The 20,239-nt window shown below is 38.2% G+C and overlaps 1 protein-coding gene across 3 annotated transcripts in view; it reads left to right on the top strand.

Moving 5' to 3' along the window:
* TET1 (tet methylcytosine dioxygenase 1) overlaps positions 1-19,857 on the top strand; it is a 77,282-nt gene extending 57,425 nt beyond the window's left edge. For all 3 annotated transcript variants that reach the window (XR_012674247.1, XM_075154207.1, XM_075154206.1), the window contains 2 exons: positions 3,455-3,794; positions 8,813-19,857. Coding sequence is in view for 2 of the 3 variants with exons in the window: in XM_075154207.1 (XP_075010308.1) it covers positions 3,455-3,794; positions 8,813-9,957 (1,485 nt within the window). In the remaining variant the exon portion in view is untranslated. The remainder of the gene's footprint in view (positions 1-3,454; positions 3,795-8,812) is intronic.
* The last annotated feature ends 382 nt before the right edge of the window (positions 19,858-20,239 follow it).

The raw sequence follows: 20,239 nt of genomic DNA, 5'->3' as shown, positions 1-20,239 counted from the left end.
TTCATGGGTGCATTTTAGTTGGTTTTTTTAAAAAAAAAAAAAAGTGTTACGAATATGCAAGATTTATCATGACATCATTAAACCCAGAATAGGTAATGGTTGTGATCACCAAGCACACTGGAAACCTAAACAAACCACTTGGCCAACATTTTCTTTGGCTTTTGAGCATCCTGGGTGATTTAGCTGCATGTTCTGGAAAAAGTATTTAGAGTAGCAGGAAATGCAGCTTCACTGTGTAAATGTAACTTTAACAGAGTCCATGATTTTCTCATGTCCAGGTTTAATTTTGGTCAGTTTGCAGCACAGTATCAGTACCAATGGAAAATGTTGCTTTTAACTTCTCAGCAATAGCTTCTCTTTAAGTTTCTTATTTTGCACAGATTTAAATGTTAGAGTGGCTTTTGAAACGGATATTTCTCATTGGTGGATTACTCTACTTCAGCTGTAAATTGCTAGCTTACCTCTAGGGCCTTAATTTATAGCTGTTTTCCCCATAACATTAACTTTGCAATTAACCACTTGCCATTGTGTCCTTCCTTTTATATTAAAATATATTATGCAGAACACTGACCTTGAAATTTTACATACATTGAATTTGCTGTCATGGTATTTAGGCTGTAGGTGTACTGGTCTTCAAGTTTTTAACATAATTTTTAATATACATGGATGTCTTAATTTTATGTATTCTAACCCAGTATTTAATATATTGTGTGTGTTGAAGTTGACTGTACTTTCAACATAGTTCTGCCAATATACTGCAGTCATCATCTTCTTTAGTTCCTCAAAACAGTTCTTTAGTTTTCTTGTTCTAAAGAGGGTGTTGGCTTTGTGATAGTGACAAATACTCATTTTTGCGTAAAACAGGTTTTCCTTCAACCAATACGAGCTTTGATTTTTGTCTCTGAGTGTATGCTCTCCCCTGGGCCAAGCACTGTGAAACTGTAGAGCTAATCTACCTTTGCCTAATTGTAAGTCAGATGAAAGATGATTAATACATTTTTAAGAGTAAATCTTTTTATGGAAAAGAATAAATCTAATACATGTACAAGATCAGTTTTCCATGAAGGTGTCTGGTGAAATGCAGGAAAACTTAGAACTGTAAATTGGATGAGGGCCTCAATTTTCAAAATAAGCAAGATTGTGGATTGAATCTTCAAGATTTGGACATTTTTCAGACTAGTGCATGGGTCCAGACACAGGTTGGACAGCATATTTTAAAAGACAAGTGAGAATCACGCAGTTTCTCATGAGAGCAAGTGGGAGCTAGGCCCCTCCGTGCTTATTTTATTACTGCTTTTGTTTCTAATTTGGAAGGGGAGGATGTGCTGGGCTTTCTGAGAACATGAGTCACATGTAATTGTGCTCTCTGTATGTCCTACCCTCTTTTACCCTTCCTGAAGAACTTGGAATCTGCTGGCAAATTTCAACCAGATTTCACTGAACTTTGCAGAAACTTAATTGTCTTTGGAGATTTTTAACTCTTGTATCAAGTTGTGAAATTTCACTGCTGAGCGGGGGAGACAGATCCAGGTTAGCTCCTCCGTTGAGGAGGCGGCAGGGTCCTCGCAGCCGCGGCCCCAGGTTAATCCACGTGCACCTGCTGGCCCGGTAGCCGGGAGGCCCCGGGCTTCAGCCGGGCCCTGCTTCCGCTGGCTGGTGCCCAGCGGAGGTGGTAGCGGGGCACGAACGGGAGCAGGGATAACGGTGCTGGGGTTGGGCGCGTGGGCGCGCGGGGACGGAGAAGTCCGTAGGGAACCAGGCGTCATTCGCTGCTCATGGAACAACTTGTTGTTTTTTCTAAATCTTCCTCGTAGTCCAAAGGCTGCCCGGTGGAGGTAAGTACGCATGGAGCAAGCACATCAGTAAACGCTACTCATCAGCTTCTAATTGCCCCTTCACTTCACCTTCTTAAGAGCCCTTCTCTCGATCCTTTCAAAATGCCACCTGAAAAGCTCCTCTCCTTTGTCTGTGCCCCTCAAATTTTCTCCTTTTGCTGCTCTGCAACTGTCAAGCTTTGCATATAGCTATTTATAAAGCCCTAACCACCACCTTATTGATTTAGGATTTTTAGTTTGTGATTCTGTAATTTTATTATTCTGGAAATAATTGTGTGATGCCTTTATGTGAAAGCTGTGCTATAAAAAAATGTTTGGTTTTTTCCCCCTAAATAGTATTATTATTCTTCTCCCCTGGAATGTTAGGCACGGTGACAAGATTCTGGGAAATTGGATTAACTGTTTATGATAGGCATCACATTCAGCCTACACAATGATGGAATGATAACGTTTCCATTTAGGGAGCATCATCTCATCCTTGGATGGTGCTCAAATTCCTGTATGTGTGTAGTTAGTAACTCCCTGTGAAATAGCAGCTTAACTAAGGTGTGATATTAATGCATGGCTTTCTAGTAATGTAGTATATTGTTGTGAAAAACAGTAGTCTCTTATGAATGTAATCAATAAAACTATAAATGGCGTGACTGTTCGTACGCTTGCTCATACGTGTAAAACTGTCACTGTCCTTTGGAAAGCGCAGAGTGAACCCATCAAGCACACTGCTGGTTTTAGCGCTTCTTTTAAGGTGAAGGGTTAATGTTAATAATGGCCAGAACTCTAGAAGTGCTGAAAATTGTAAGTACTGCAAAGGTTCAGCAGTGATCTGGAAAAATTGTAGCAAGAAAACTGTTGCAATAAGTTTGAATATTTATCCACATTTCTGATGTGCCCTTATCAAACTGGATCTAACCAGCATTCTCCTCTCGGCTCCAGTATCTCACAACATGTAATTTAATGAGAGAAAGGAGGTCAGTGACCTAAGAGAAACCAAACATTTGCTGGGTCTCGTGGCTTCATTACGGCAGCAGGCAGAGTTGGGGAAGGGTGTTAATTTAAGACAGTGTGTATAAAGAGAGAGGGAGGGAGTTAGAACTGAGATTTGCTAAAAATACAGAGCAGTATGAGTAACTGTTTGTGGGGTTTTTTCATTTGCCAGCCGAAACAAAAAACCAAACCAGTCCCATGTCATAGAAACTTCTTGTTCAATCCAAAAATAATACTTTCTTTTTTCATATTTTTTTTGTCCTTAAAAATGAATCTGAACATCAAATATGCATAAAAAACAAAAAAATTGAATGCTTAGGAATTTACAGTATATTTACAGCTCAGATTATTTACCAAGGTTGGCATGTATTTGTGGGTAGTGTGAGTTGAGCCAAAGTTTCATTTTTCCTGTCCAGGACATGTGCCTTGGTCTTACTCTTCAAGTACCAATAATTTATCTGCCTTATCATAAATCAAATAAAAAATTTGTCAGAAGTTTCCATTTGAAAGACCCATAGCATTGAGGCCATCAAATATGAGAAAACAATGAAGTCTAGGATGACTGCTTAAATATTTAAATAACTTTTGTATTTTATGTGTCTGGTTGTATTTGTAAATGTTTCTGTTCTTGCCAGGTCTGTACGTTAACGAAGGAAGATAACCGGAGAGTGGGGGTGATTCCAAGTGATGAACAGCTCCATGTGTTACCTCTGTATAAAATTTCACAAACAGATGAATTCGGCACGGAAGAGGGACTGGAAGCTAAGATAAAAGCCGGAGCCATACAGGTGCTCACAGCTTTTCCCAGAGAAGTACGAATGTTGGCCGAGCCTCTCAGAGCTACAAAGAAAAAGAAACCAGACACAAGGAGGACCCCGACTGAAAAGCAGCCATTAATAGATAAAAAATATTCAACACCAGTAAAGCTGAAAACTGAAGCCCCAGAAAACCTTGGCAACGCTTTGCATTGTTTAGGTGAGTGGTGCTTATTAAATTCTGCCAGTCTCCTCTGATACTGTGTTGCCTCTTACCCATCTGAGGGGAAGGAAAAGCTCCTTAATACTCAGTTTTATAAAATACTTGTATATTCTGCATTTTAGGGGCTAACGAGCAAGTCATTGTAGTCAATATTCTCTCTTGGCACAGGAAAAAACCCAGGTGATCACCCAAAAATAAGTTGGTGGGTGTGAAATATTTCCAAGTTCCCTTATTCTAATAAGGAATGGCAGTAGGATCATCTTGAAATGCTGTTGTAGGAATGTTTATCTAAATAACCGACATGAATTTCTGTCGTTTGAAAGTACAAGAACTCTGTTATCCGCTTCCTGTGAAAGACAGTGGCTTTCTCAGAGTCTGAGTTGATGATAATTTACTATCAAGGGCATGGATATGCTGCAAAGCAAGAGATTTGCAAAAAAAACCCCAGGTTTTATCAAATAAGACAGCGCTTCTCAAATTGTTCCTTGAGGTATTATTAGCAGGGGCCAGAGAGGTGGAATCTGCCAGCAGCCAGGTAGAAGGCGTGCCATGTTTGTTCTGTTACAAGGAGGTTACTATGGCCGGAGTCTGCCGCTACAGTAGGTGTTTGTGCAGCACAGAACTGTGACTTGACCGAGCTGTGCGGAGGCGCCTTTGGTTTATGCTGTTGAGCCTGGGGTCAGACTTTGGACCAGTACATCAGAGGATGGAACTCTTCTGTGGGACTTTGCAGTAATGAGGAGCAGAAAAGAAGGAAGAGGTGGAGGAAGCCATGGACTTAGATTCTGTGATTGGGGCGTGGGGGGGGAAGTAAAAGGAATTAAAGCATAGCCTATCTACCTTTTAGGAAGAAGAGAGGAAAATTAGCCAACCTGCTATAATTTTGAATTTTATTTCATGAGAGACATCCAGATCTATGTAGTAGATTTAAGGGGAGGAGTAATAGTTAAATGTATTTAGAGGAACGTCTGCATTTTGGGGGGATAAAATTTAAAAAAAAAAATATCCATTTAACACATTTTTTAATTTCTGCTCAGCACCCTGCTTTGTCTCAGTAGAGGAGTCAGGGCAACCAATAAACTTTGCATATAGCAAGATGGAATAAGAACAAGAAAAGCAGTATTACTGGCACCCCTTGGAAACTAGACAGACAGTTAATCTACACACAAGTTTGGGAGACACAGTCCAGGCTTTGAAACAAATTTAAAAGGACCCCTCAGGCCGAGCACGATGTCCAACAATAACTCCGAAGCAATGATTAATAACTTCCATCGTGCTCGGGGTGGACTGGAAGTCCTGGAAGCATTAGAGGACTCTGGTTTGGGAAGGAATTCTGAAATTGTCTGATCTCACTGGAACGTTGTTTTGAAACAGTGAAATAGAGTTATGAACCGCCTACCTGCCCGTGACATTGTAGTTACAAACAGGCATGGCTTCGATATCTGAAAACCATGCCTTTAACAAATGGTACAATATCCAGAGTTGTGTCACGTGCTTTGGGAAGATAGAACTTTATTCCTTGAACATGCAAAAATAATAAAATAACTCTGTAAAAAAGCCAACTTATGTAATTTGTTTGGACTTGGAAGTATTTTGGTAAAGTAATTTAAAAGGGCTGCTGATAAAAATAAGTCACAGAGCGAGGAAGAAATACTTCTATGAGTGAGAAAATTGTTCAGAGATGGAAAAATAAGAACGTGAATAGAAATATTTGGTTTCTATGATAAAAGTGCAGTTTTTGTCATGGAAGTTTTGACAGCAGAATCCCTCAAAATAGGCGTCAACACTGTAATCCCCGAATCTGCTGATGGCACATATTGCTGCGGTTGGCCACGTGAACAATTTCAAAGAGGCTTCGGTAACTGGGCAGCAGCGGCAGAGGAAGTTCAGGTTTGCCAAGGGCAAGGTGTTGTGCTCTGCATGATACAAATAACTTGAAGCATTTATGCACATCGTTTATGTGTTTATTCGTCGTCATACAGGACGATGGCTGGGTAAAAACCTCAGCACACCACTGCTGCCCTGCCCCTAACCACAGTAAAATGCAAAGGTCTGTCCATTATGGATTTAGAACACCACCGTATTGTACTTGTACATACAGGTTTCTGCAGCTATAGGGGATCAGTCATTGATTGGTTCTTTCCATTCTGCCAGTGCCAGTCATTTTAGTCCTGAGGAATGGAAAATTTTTGTCTAGCTGAGATTGTTAGGCTTAATATGAAAACAAAATCAAAGGGCCTGTGAGACAAGAGGAGTTGAAACTAGACTATCCAGTAGTCACTCCTGATGGTAAACTAGAGGAAACAATTATTTAAATCAGGATCCCTTCATATTAGTAGTGGCATTCAATTCTGGTCACACCATTTAAACATAAAACAAAGGATTGAAAAATAGTAAAAAATGATAGAAAAGCTTACTAGGGGAAGAAAAAATATACTGACTATAGTTCTAGGTAAGCAGTGAATAAAGTACTGCTAAAGGTATGTTAAGCAAGTCAGATATTACTATTAAAATTTCTCCTAATGTAAGAACAAAAGAATACTTAGCCACACTTCAGCTGTAAAGGAAAAGGTATTGATACATGGTGTATGTAGTGTATCGTACTCGATTTACTGATGAGGACAAGAGTTTAGAATATTGGTTTGGCTTATTAGGTATTAAAAAGAATACGGAGAAGGTGCAATTAAATGAGATGAGAGAACTGTGGTATATACTGTCAGTCATGTTTTCGGCCATGTGAGGCTATCGCTCTTTGGAGTAGCCTGGAGGATCCTGGAGGAGCCACAGGGCCGGCTATGCCATACTGCCCATGATGCAGATGTAGTATGTTCTTTTGAAAGAGACCTGACCATCGTTTCAGAGCCATTGCAGTATCCCCCAGCTGGAAAGCCTGGAAAGCTGGAGAGACTCCTCTAACCTGCACGTTTTCACCACGTGGAGAACTGGAAATTAAAAAGGGATAGGAGAGGACTCTCTTGTCCTCTTTACTGTCTTTACCTGGCAGCAGAGAATGGTGGTGAGCAGGACCTTCTGAGTGCTGAAGACAAACTAAGTTGGCTTGGTAGAGCGTGCGTATGTGAAGACTTGGTTTGAATCTCGACGGTGCCAAGTCCTTTGTAGAAACTCTGTGTATTAAATAGGGTGCACTTGTCACACACCTTTTGCCAGGAGCACGCAGCACAACTGTTAATTTTTACATTTGTGCTAATGCTGAGAGCCTTTGAAATCTTAAATTGTTATGAAATGCGTATTAAAGATAGAGGCCTTACATCCTTCCTTGTATAGTCCTGTCATTTAGCCACATTATTCTGGACAAATAAACTTTACAGACAGAAAGGTTTTTTTTGTCTCCATAAATACCAGCAATTCTTCTCGGTCTGTATTGGATAGAGCAGGAGATGAACCACCAACTTAGAGACAGTTTCCCAGCTGGCCACAGCAGAGTAGTACTTCAGCCAACAGTTCCCAGTGGAGACACACCAGACTCCTGGGGAGCAGTGCCACCTTACCTGAACCATTACTGATTTCCCTCTACCCATATATTTGAATTAACTTCTCTTAATCGCTGCTACTTTGCCCCACAGAGCAAGGAGCTTCTGGCAAGGCATGGGGAATTTGCTGGAGCCACGGCCGTTTTGAGAGTGCTGTGGGTTGTTAAAACTTATTTTCAGAGAATGTAGGTCTCTTCAGAGATGATGGAAAGTGCAATTCTCAAATGCTGTGTTTCAAATCTTTTGGAGGAAGGCCTTGGTCTGGGGGGTGTTCTTAATTAAATTAAATGCTTTGAGTTTGATTTCATAAAAAAGGTTTTTGAAGAGTTGATGTGGTTTCCTTATGTCCCTCCACAACTTCAGTATTTGCATACTAACTATTGGGTCTGTAATTTACCCCACTTTGCCTTTTTTGCATTCCTATTGAAAGAATCTTTTTAATCCATCACTTTATAAATTATTAGAAGACAGAACAGAAGAAAGAATAGTTCTTCTATATTCGGTAAAGCAATTAAACGTTCTGTGTATTTATGGAACAAAGGAGAAACACTGACAGAGACGGTCTTTTATGAGAATATGTGAGAGCTCTCTGTGGGGTGCCAGTTTGCCAGCAAAACACATGTAAAGCAATTTCAGGGCATGATGCAAAGCCCATCAAAGTCCATGGAATTCCTTCCCATTACTCCAGAGGACACTGGATTGAACTTATGCATGACGAAAACGAGTCATTTGAGGAGACCGTTCCACAAACAGGCACGACTGCAGGCTGCCATGACTGGAAATTGATTAGGGAGCTGACATAAATTGAATAAGTATGTCTCCACAAAGGGCTGAAATAATTAATGTGTGGCAATTAGACGGAAGACAACCAAATCACATGATGCAGCTTTGTAAGGATGGATTTACCTGGAGTATATTGCCAGATACTTTTTTTTTTTAAAGAAAATTTCTGAGTAGTTACTTGCTAATGCATGAATCATTGTAATTCAGGAACTTTTTTGCTGCGATGGGCAAGATCTATAAACACACTTTCTCCTTTGATTATAATATGGGGTTAAGGCAGCCAAGAATTTTTATTGTTTCACAGGCTTAATTTCAGACAGACTAAATTTCATCAATTATGTAAAAACTTCTACATAGTGCTTCCTGCTAGCCTGGGCAGTGCTGAAGGCCAGCAGCCAGCTGCTGGGAAGCTCTTGTGTAGAATTGGGCTGTGTGAATCGGGACTGAGTGGTTATTTCATTTTATCCATTTATTTTATTCATCCCTCTGTGAAACACCTTTCTATTTTATATACTGACAGTCTGACTGGAAAAGGTTAAGGCGTTAATTCAGCAAGGTTATTATATATGTACTTACGGTCATAGAGATATTCCTAAAAAGCTAAAAATAACCATTTTGAAAAATCTGTAGTCATCACGTATATCTTCCATATCAGAAAGCAAGTATGAAAATATTATAAAAGATATATCTTATTAACTAAGTGAGGAAAAGTACTTACACTTTGGTGTGCATTTTTTTTAGGGAACAAAACAGATGCTTTAAAACCTGGAATAAAAACGGAGACTTCCGATCACCTCTATGCCATGAAACATACTTCAAACACTACTAAAAATTGCTCTTTATTGAAACAGTACACGGCTTCCTCCCCTTTTAAGGTGGATAGTTTACATCCTTATTCATCTTTAGCACATAAGCCTGGCATAACAGCAGTGACTAATATTCAACAAGATTTTTCAGTTCCCTACGGGTATTTTGAATGCAGTAGTAAGCAACCTCACGTGACACCTTACGTTAATTGTAAGAACTTTGATGTGTCGGTCAAAGATTATACTGGAATTTTGCTGAATGATAAGATGAATGGTGTGCCACCGATTCTTCCAGAGGTCACTGCTCCAGGCCCCCCAGCCCATAAAGACCCCCTGCCCACTATACTTGAACATCATCAGCCAGACAAACAGAATTGTCAGCTTCAGTTAGACAATTCTCCTTCTTCACAGATGATCAGCTCTTGTGATTTGTCAGTACCGCTAAGCTCTCCGGCAAAGGATGCAGTCGGAAACGAAGCTGACTGTTCCCATGGATGCCCAATGGAAAAGGGCACCTCCCATCGAGAGCAGATGTGTGATTTTGACTGTGTTGACGAAAAGCAAAACAGTGCACTGGGACAACCGACTGATTCTGAAGAAAAAGCTGAGGAAATGTGGTCAGACAGCGAGCACAATTTTTTGGATGATGACATTGGCGGGGTTGCTGTGGCACCTTCTCACGGTTCTATCTTAATTGAATGTGCAAGACGTGAACTCCATGCTACCACACCTATTAAAAAACCCAACCGCAATCATCCCACAAGAATTTCTTTAGTTTTCTACCAACACAAAAATTTAAATGAGCCAAAACATGGATTAGCCATGTGGGAAGCAAAGATGGCTGAGAGGGCGAAAGAAAAAGAAAAAGAAGCCGAAAGATTAGGAACGGAGAATACTGAACTAAACTCTAACAGCAGGAAAACAAAGCAAACAAGTGAAAACAGAGATATTTTTTATGAAGACAATGAGTTCAACCAAATTCCATCACGCAGAGCATTAACAGTAACTAAGGATAACGTAATAACGGTATCTTCTTATGCCCTTACACGAGTTGCAGGGCCTTACAACCATTGGGCATAGGTTTTAGTATCAAATGCCTCCTCTTGGTGCAGTGTTACACAGTGTTTCTTTAAGGTGCTGTTAAAGAACAAGTCTCGTGTCGTTTACTATTTGCTCATCTCAACCATTTTAAGGCTGAGGTAAAAAAAGGGGGGGGATTTCTTCTTAAACTGTGACTTTAACATTTGGTGGTGCTCAAGCACATTTTAAGCAAAAAAAAAAAAAGTTGTATAGTTTTAATACATTCTAAAAAAGATTTTGTTTAGGTTATTAACCTTGATTGAATCATTCAGTTTATTACCTTTAGAAATTTATATTTCGGTGCTTTAAATCAAGTCTGTTTACTACAAAAATCATTTATAGGGATTTTAACAGGTTCACATTTTATGGTGTTAAATCAAGTTATACAGTAATAGCTCTACACAGCTCTTGGTGCTTAACCACATCAAACAGTTAAAAATAAATAAGCTGAATTATTACTTCATGGTGCCATTGCTTTAACAACTTCCAACCATTGCTATATAGTCCAAATTACAGATAAATCTTTTAGAAAACCAATGAATTTTTTTCTCTAGATTTGTCGTTATGTATGAAATGAAGTTATTGGTAATGATGGCTGGAAGTTGTTTTTAAGCTGTAAATATATATTTTAAAAGCACTTTCTATTTTTAAAATTAACTTGAAATAGTATAGTATAAGGATCATATTGTCTAAGGTTTGTGCATACTCTACAGAAGAAATCATTTTATTCTTGCTGTGTAGAGTTCCATATTGTTACAGCTGCAGTATGTATGCTTAATAGCATATGTGATTGTTCTTAGACCTGCCCTTTTTCATCGAAGATTTTATGTTGCATATAAACAACAGTTATAAAATACAGAAACATTTTATTATTTTCAAGAGAGTGTACAAACATGAAATTAGGAGACATCTTGTCAATACGTGTGTTGCTATTGGGAGTTACGAATATTACTTGGTTTTCTAAAGGCAGCATTTGTTATGATTTGAGCAATAAGTGCATAAGTCTCATTCGTTTGGAGCATTATAAGTTAACATGACAACCAAATGTTCCTAATGCCTCAGGGGTAGGATTGTTTTGGGATAAAAAAATACCCCCTAGAGTTGCCTTACTCTATTCTGGGAAAAAAAGAAATTAATTTGGGGAAAATACAAAGGAAGTGTTGGAAAAGTATGAAATTTCTAATATTTAACAGCAAATTTTTCATTAAGAATAACCCACCTGTAATATTCACCAGCTTTCTAAGTTCATTTTTTTTACAAAAATGTTTTGTAAATTTTTTAAGTGATTTATACATTTCATTTAGAGAAAGGGTTGTATTCTTCCTTCCAAACATATGAAATTTATGTTCCTCCATTTCTGTTGAAAAAGTGACATATCATGAAATGAGTATTTGCTAAACCAGAGGAAAAACAGACACTCCATTGCTTTTAAATACTGTAGCATCCCACTCTTCTTTCTGATTCTCCTCTCCTATGTATTTCTTTTTTAAACTTATTTATTTAAACAAATTACCAAATGACAATGTTAGCTAAGGACCGACCTCATCCTGCAACTTCTTCCATGAGAACAGCTCTGCGTAGCCATACCTGCCCAGTCAGAGCCAGGAGGACCGCTCAAGCCAGGACTCCTCTCGTGACTGAGAGCTGCAGGATCAGGCCCCAGAGACGAAGCTGTACCTTAATTCTGCCTCGGAGTCCTCCCCGGCTGGGTAACCTGTAGGTGTAACGAGGTCAGAGTTTTCCAGTGCGAAAATATACTAATAATATACTTGATAATATTATAATGTAGTGGTGCTGTAACAGAGGAATATGAACTATCTAGATCTGCTTTATTTAAAACCTAGACAAGGTGCTTTTTCCTTGAAAAGTTGAACTGTAAGCGCTATCTATATTTACAGTTTCGGTACGAAAAGTACATAAATGGTATTTTTAACACATAGTGCCAGTTAGGACCTTGGTGCTACAAATACTTAAATGCGGCTGTAGATCAATGAGACTATTCTCCTGTATAAATGTATACACGTCTAGTGTTTGCAGGAGCAAGGTCTGAAGTAGCAATCACTATGTAACGACCTTGGGTTCAATTCTACAGATTCCTGTCGAAATTAACAAAAATGTTGATGGCAGAGGATGGCCGAATTGAACCCATTCTTTGTATCTTACCTATTTTAAGTAAAATTTGTAAAAACTGGGTATGCTGCAAATTTTAGCTCAAAGGTCAATATTAGTTCAAATAGAGGATATGAAGGGATTGTAAATAATAATAAAACAAAAACAATATTATGCCATCGTTTTGTACCAGCAGTTTTATGCTTCTTGACTATGTAATATACAGTATACATCAAATCATTATGGTATTTTGTGTGCCTTAGATTTCCATTTTAAAACTTGTATATTTTTGGTGAGCCGAAGATTAGTAAAAATTCCAGCTGTCCATACAGTAAGTAGTACTGTACGTTCTCTAGCTGTTCCATTCATGTATTTGCTATCTGAAAACCCTTGTCCGACACCACAATCGATCATTTACGGAAAAGATTAGTTTATTGGTCTCACTGATAGTGCTGATAGCTTTAGTTTCTATAATGCAAATTGAAAAAATCATCTATCATTCAGCGTTCCCATGTGAATCACAATTTTTGTATACAAAATTAGTAAGTTACAGAGCCATCTCTTTACCTTTTAAAATGTTCAGATCATTGAAGTGGATCATTTTTACTTGAATCTTCCCCTATAAATGCCCGTGTTTAACTTATGTATGATTGGAAACCTCAAGATAAAAATGTTCCATTGAAAAACCAGCAGCTTCCCTCAAAGAAGTGAGAAACTGAAAGGTGGCTCTGAAAGGATACCTCCAAACATAGCCCCTGGCAAGGCACTGCTCCAGTGACTGCACCAGTAGACTTTCAGGAAGTCCAGGTCTACCTTTTCTGAAATGGCAATTTTAACAGAGAAAAGTATATCTTAACATAATAGTTAATGCTATTAACTGATAGGTGCTAAAACTCACAGTTACTACTTCATTAAGATTACTTACATGAGAAAAATGTATCATCCATACAGTAACATATCATTCGCAGTGCTCTTTCCTTGACTGTCTATCACGTAACTACTTTTTCCACGTGTACCTAACAGGCAGGTTAGCTGGCCACTGTTATTTCCTGCTGTGGCACATAGCAGGTTGTCATTTGAGAAGCTAGTATTTTCTGTTGCTGTACTGCGGTATAGAAAATGCAACTATTTACTTTTTTTTTACAACTGTGTGCTATTTATTTTAACATTTCAGAATATTTATCAGTCTTGTACACAAATTATGTGGTTTTGAGTAAGGTTATAATTTTATAACAGTATTTGTCTCTTAAAATTTGCAAATATGTGGGTCTATTGCTTTCCTTTGCAGCCCACACAACCACTTGTAATTTGCTCTCACCCCTTAACAAAGTCCTTCTAGGATGGCCAGATCAGGAGCTGGATCTAAAATTAAGGTAGCTGGCTAGGTCAGACCTGTGTATTTTATTTGGTTTCCAACAGCTAGCACTATGCTCTGGGTGAATAACCAGAAAATGGATTCAGGGGTGGGTGGGTGGTGGGGTGTGGTTGTCTGTTGATCCTTTTTCACAGTACACTAGCAAAAACTGTCGTGATCCAACGTTGGACACCTCTGACTTCCCAGAAGCAGTGTCTCTCACCCGTTCTCCACTGGGTCCAGTACCACCACTCCGCCTTCACTCGGAGGGAAGGAGTAGTGCTTTCTGCAGGAGCCGGTTCTGTTTGACCCACTGAGTCTCTGCTGGAGTTACTGCAGTCGTGCCCAATTAAATAGTGAATTTTACTGGTGCAGTTTCTCTGCGCTTACTGATTTGTAACATGCTATTGTATTACAGAAAATAGAAATAATTATTTCTATAAAGATTTAGTCACAAGATCCAAAAAGCTTTTTAAGAACTTACAAATACTTGTGACTTTCTAGCTGTAACAGTTGTATTCAGATTTTTTTTTTTTAAAGGACTTTCTAAGCTAACTTTTACTTAGGAATAACTGCTGTTAAAAGTCCTTATCTTACCTATGACAGTGCTTCTCTATACTTAGAACAGGAAAGAACTGTAGTATCTTAAGGAACATTTTATGTTAAGCATGGGTGAATGACAACTTCTTTTAGTACTTAAGATTATTTGTAACATACAACTGTTTGGGGTTTCTTAAAGACCTTTTTAATATCATTGCAGTATTATGCAAAATTTGGTGGGTTAAATTTGGGTCCTGTTTACGTTGCTGCAGCCCCATTGACTGCAATGTGCTCATTCATCAAGCTTTCGTGCAATTTTCATATTTAACTGGATGGATATGGATATAGTTGACCAAAGTTTGTGCCGACTCAGACCCTTGCAACCCTACCACAATTAGTAGGTTTTGCCAGGGCAGATGGAGAGAGATTTGGAGTAACTGTTGTACTTCTGGTTAAACACAGAGGTTATATTGCTTGTAGCATGAGAAACTGATCCAAGGTCTGTAGAGAGACTTAATACCTTCACCTCAAGTTTCGGGCACGCAGGCAGGTCTATTTCAGACCACCTTCAGGCTTATGCTCTTGAGAGCTTTCTTGATTTTTCTTATCTCATAGGTTGTTCAATGAGAGAGAGATGTTATGGAAGCATGCTAACAAAACTGCATCTTCATGTTTTTATAATGCAAGGTCAATCTTGCTCTTTCACTTCCCATGAAATTTCTCTTACGTTGAAATTAGCTCCTTTTATCAAGCAGTCATCAGCTTTGTAATCCATTTATATATATATGATTTTTCTCTTCTTCTCCACAGAAATCCTGTAATTTCTAGGTTAACAGGAGGAAATAACTGTGCCCTCAGATGTATGTGAAACTAAATTGCATGTCCACTTCCACACTTTTTATACATAACAGCAGTTACACTCAGGCAGTGTTGAACAAACTCTCTTTCAGGTCTATTGTGGTCGCTAAAATTCAGATTAGGCTCTTTGTGACATATCTGCCATAAAATTGTGTTTTATTCCTCCTGTGAAAGATGTCTGCCCAACTGCGACCCGTGATGCTGTCTATGATCTGATCTTAAGTAACACAATTAGAGATGAGGAACAATCCAATCACATTTGGAAATTCTGGGTTTCTTCTTAATTTTATCAGGTGTTGATCTGACTTTCAGGAGGAAGTGTAGAGGGAATATCTTTCTGTAAAATGAAACTGTAAGAAAGTCGCCATTGATTATTCTGACACCACAGTACTGCACTGCAATGTCTGTGTTACAGCATTGTTTCTAACCAGTAAAGATGTGTCGTCGTGTCACACAGCTGTGGATATATGTACAAATTAATCTTTTTCCCCAGTTCCTCTGGAGACAGTAACCTCTTCTTTGTTCTCTGCCTGCGCGTACTGGTTTAAGAAAAAAACAAAACAAAAAACAAAGAGGAGGGAGAGATCTGGTCACCCTTCCTTTAATGTGTAGACGAACAAGGTAGCGAGCACTGCTGTCACCACCAGTCTGCTGCTCCTTCCCACGATCAAGTTGGAGAATGCAGAAAGCTGATGGGATGCACAGGGTACTTCTTTATATTGACACTTTTTTTGGTACATCTAACTTTAAATTCATAAGCTTTTTTATTTAGTCTGTGACACATTTGTGTTCTCCTTTTATCTTAAATAGAGTGGCCAGTGTCAAAAATCCCGAGGAGGTGGCTACTTAGTGGAACAGTACAGAAACGGGCTTAGTCGTCTTCTGGAATTATCTGATGTTTAGTTAAGACAGTTTTCACAAGTTGTCTACGTGCTGCTCCAGTATGTTGCTGCAGTATTATAATTACATAAAGGAAAGAGTTTTATACTTGCAGTTTTCTCAGAGACCAAGGATTTCTAATAGTAGTATCTAATCAGGCACCAGTATACATAGGGACTGCTTCTTCTAAAGAGTGGTTGAAAATGTATTTTGTATTTACTTTATTACTTCCCTTTTAAAAACATCTTTGGCTATTTCAGAGGAGTGAGCAAAACTTTCTGTTTAATACTGTCATTTACATACTTGACTAAATTATGAAGACTTAATTCTACATAATGCTCTGTTGTTTCCCTGAAGAACACTTAATTTGACTAGTGTTGATTAGTAGGTATTGCTTTCTACTCTGTACAGATGACATCGAATACTACAGCCACCTTTCTCACTCCATGGTCTCTAGATCGTCTGCTGTGGTTAGCTGTTGTCACGGTCAGCACTAGATCATATTATAACCTGCTGCTGAATGCTTTAAAAGCTTGTAACTACTCCAGAAGTTCTTCCTATCCCCCTGCAGATCTGCTTCAGTACTCAGCATTAGCCATATAGCTGTCAGCCTGCTCGTGAATTCCCCACGCACACTGTCTCTGCTTTGTATGTAAATCAGCCAGCCTTCATCTCAGGAATATCGTAAGAATTTATTCTCCTTACGACTCTTCCAAAATTGATTTCTTTCAGCCATCTTTTGTTCTATATATGACAGTTCTAGGGGTTTTTTTATTTCATGTTCTCTCGTAGGGAGCCTAGAATATTGCAGTTGGATATTTTTTTCATTCCAAGAAAGAGGGACAATTCGTTATCTGTCACAATCAGTGTTTTCTTACTTTTTAAATCGAACAATGAATTTTCCAGTTAATTTTCATATTTCTTGATGTAATTGTTACACTCTGCTCTTATATCTGCAAGTACAAACAAAAGAGCCACTGCAAGACTAGAAAACTGCTCACCCCGAGAAGGGAAAGTCATCTCTTTTCAGAGTACAAGATTTTTGCTTCTGTTGCTAGCATCTCTGTGGAATGCCCTCTTTTCTTTTGAGTTACGCTACTAGCTCTGCTCAAACCTTGACCTAAAACAGATGCTGCAGACCCTGCACAATTACAAGAGCAGGAGTATTTCTTTACATCTTCTGATTGTATCCCTGTGCAGAGATCAGTCATAGTCCTTGTGAGGAATCCAAGTATTGCGTAAGTTAAATGCCTTAACATAGGACTGCTTGGAAAAGAGAGTGGAACAATGGATTTTTTTTTTTTTTGTTCTTCCTCTGTAGCAGCAAGTGGAATTGATTGAGCTTGAGCAGAAAATAATTAAGTAGTTACTGCCTTTTATTAAAGGGTATAGGGATGTCAGCATCGCTGTTTTCCTCTTTCTGAGACATAAAGACTTTAGGATCCTTTTTTCAGTCCAGTTCCCCAGTTCATCATCCCAACGTTGTTTGCAGTGTTTAACCACATACTCGTAATTTCAGTTTTAAAAGATATGAGATGCTTCTTGATGCTGTATCCTCAGTCCTTCCCAGTATCTTTTTCTCTTTTCTTCTACTGGACCATTATATATGTAATTTTTCCACACATACTTACATTAAAATGCTAGAATCTTCCAACAGCATACTTGCAGTGAATGCAAGACTGGGGTGCTAAATAACTTAACGTGAAGGTGACTCGCTCTGTTTGGTGTGACTGATTAACAATGCTGTTTTCAACACTTTGCACACCTTACCAGCATTCCTCATAAAGTCAGTGGACGCAGGTGTAGACCTCAAAAAACTACATATGTAAGAAGGAGGACAGATTTGGCAGTTAATCTACAGAGAGAGTTACCAGTTACAGCAGATGAACTGTATTCCAAAGAAGTGCTGTTGCAATGGAGCAAGGGAACTGCTAGTTTGATGTTCAGTATTGCAGTTGTTGCCTCAGAACATTTTAATACTGTTGTGGAAAGTTTTGTGACCTGGTCAATATTTTACATGTATATCTGTATTTTTATTATAATATTGTAATGGAAAAGGGTCTAGGGTTTGAGAGTCGTCTTAAGAATGAAGGCCCTGATTCTCATTTATACTACTGTCCTTTGCATCACATTAAAAGAATAAAGGGGCCTTAAATGGATGTCTATTTAGCTTACATCCTTCAGAATATCCCATTACACTGATAATGGTATAAAAGGTCAGCAGTATAAATCAAAACTGTTACCAAATGACTTATTTGTACAATCATCTGAAATCAATTTCATGATATCCCTATTGTGCACATACTGGCCAGTAACATCCAGATTGTTCTTAGTTTAGAAATACCGGTTGAAGAGAAACTGGCTTGGTTTTTATCAGGTTTTAAGTATTCACTTATATTGGCTGTGCTTATCCCAAGATTGTCTACAAAGAGAATGTGGTAAAAGATTTGTACCTCTAGGTAATGGTCTGGCCAGAAATCTCACAGAATTGTCAACAATACTATTTCTAAGCTTTGGTAGTTTCTTTTAATCCTAATACTTGCTTCTCTTTATCATAACTTGATCCCTTTTACTTGATCATATAAAATGGGGTTGTGACAATCTACTGAATTCCGTTCTTTTCTGACTTAAGACCCAACAGGGTGTGCAGTGTTGTGTGTTGTTGTCACACCGGGGTGAGTTCTGAGAAACAAAGCTAAAAGCCAACATTTTCTGACTGCCCTAACTGTGGTGATACTCGACAGTGAAACTGTTGGCACTGCCCTGCGTGCTTGAGTCACGCAGAGCTTCCCTTGCTGCCGATGGAAGCTTTATGTAAGTAAGCATCATGCCCCACTACATTGCAGTTATGAAATGCAACGCAATGCAAACTTCTCTTTCAAAAAAAGTTTGAGGAAAAGGAAATAGATTTTCATTCTTAAATTTCTAAACTGCAGTGATACTGCAGAGCCTAATGAGAACAGATTTCATGCTAACTTTGTGAATGCCAGTCTAATCCATGCAACTCAAAAGGCAGTGTCTGAACTTCATGTCCTCTTGTCCTCAAAATGAAAAAATAACTGTAGGCAAGAAAAACAAATGTGATATCCCAATACCACTAAAAGGCAGCCAGTTCTAACCAACACAAACATTCAGATATTTCAGTCTTTAACAATTAATTTTTCTATGATTATTTTTTCAGTTTGGAAGAGACAGCTCTTCATAATGTGACAATATTATACCAGGTCATAAATACTGTTCAGAATTTGCTGTCATAAGAAAGAACATTAATATGTAAGGACACACTGTACTGAAATGCTATGGCTAATGAACTCTTTCCTGCCTTGCAAAATTAAAAGATTAACAGTATGCCAAAGCAAAAAAAAAAAAGTCAGCATTTTCTTTCTTCTCTCTTTCTTCTTTTCTCTCTTTCTTTTTCTTTCTTTCTTTGGGATGCATTTGATATTTATTTGTCAACTTTGAGGCTTTGGATTATTTCCAGTTACCAACCTACTGTATTTAGATCTGGAACATAAAATTAACTTTTTTAAACAAAAGATGATGTACAGGGAGAAAAAAATCAGAAAGAAAAAGCACTTCATTATGTCACAGTATTTACAGGAGAAAGCATAAAAATTACTTCTTTTCTCAAAAAACATTTGGGGCCTGATTCTTTCCTAGTCTAACTGAGCATAGCTTCATGAGGCTGGTGGAGCTGTGAAGAGTTACGCTAGCTGAGAAACTGAACCTTAAAATCTTCTTTGCAGACAAGGGAACCCTTACCAGCAGTACTTGAAGACTTGTGAGTTGTGACTGCATGTTACTTGAAAGATCTAATTAAGCTATGTTTTTTGGTGCAAGCAGTTGTTGTACATGATTTCATGTTTATGTAGCAAGATGCATTGAAATGTTGATACTAGTATTGAAACATACATGTAAAAATTGTTGTTGTGGAAATTGTCTGTTCTGTTCTATTTTTCTTGTGTGTCTCATCTGTTTAGAACGTAAACTTTCTTTTTTTTTTATTGTCCTAACTGAATAAGGCTAAATGAATACTGTAATTGAAAATATATTTTAAATCTTGTCATGAGTTTTTAAAAAGACTATTACAAATTGTATCATTCCTGATTACACAGAACTTTGTGGGTGGTTTTAAATAAATTTTATACTTCTATTTTGCACTTAGTCGTCTAATTTTTCTTTCCTGCATTTTTCATGCATTTCTTCTTGTAAATGCTTTGAGAAATAAAGTTGTTTTCCCAATACAAACCAAAACAAAGTCATGCTGAAGTACGTAAAGACTAAAAATTTAGGCCAGGAGAGCCTGTACCATACAACTTACAGCGAAGTTAATGCCCTGCTTCATAATGCAGCGTATAATGCTACATATATGGCCCATTTAAAACCATTACATGGCTTGAAATTTGAGACAAGGAATTAAAAAATTACTGATTCTAAAGCTAGAAATAGACTAGTCTTGCAGCATATCTGAGCGTGCTGAGAACCTCGTCAAAGATGTTCTGACAATAGCAAGGAGTTACTCTAATAGATTATTAAATACTA

This window comes from Calonectris borealis, chromosome 7 (genome assembly GCF_964195595.1).
Source record: "Calonectris borealis chromosome 7, bCalBor7.hap1.2, whole genome shotgun sequence".
Classification (NCBI taxonomy): domain Eukaryota; kingdom Metazoa; phylum Chordata; class Aves; order Procellariiformes; family Procellariidae; genus Calonectris; species Calonectris borealis.
The sequence above is the reverse complement of the archived record's forward strand: the minus strand, read 5'-3'. Positions and strand labels throughout refer to the sequence as shown.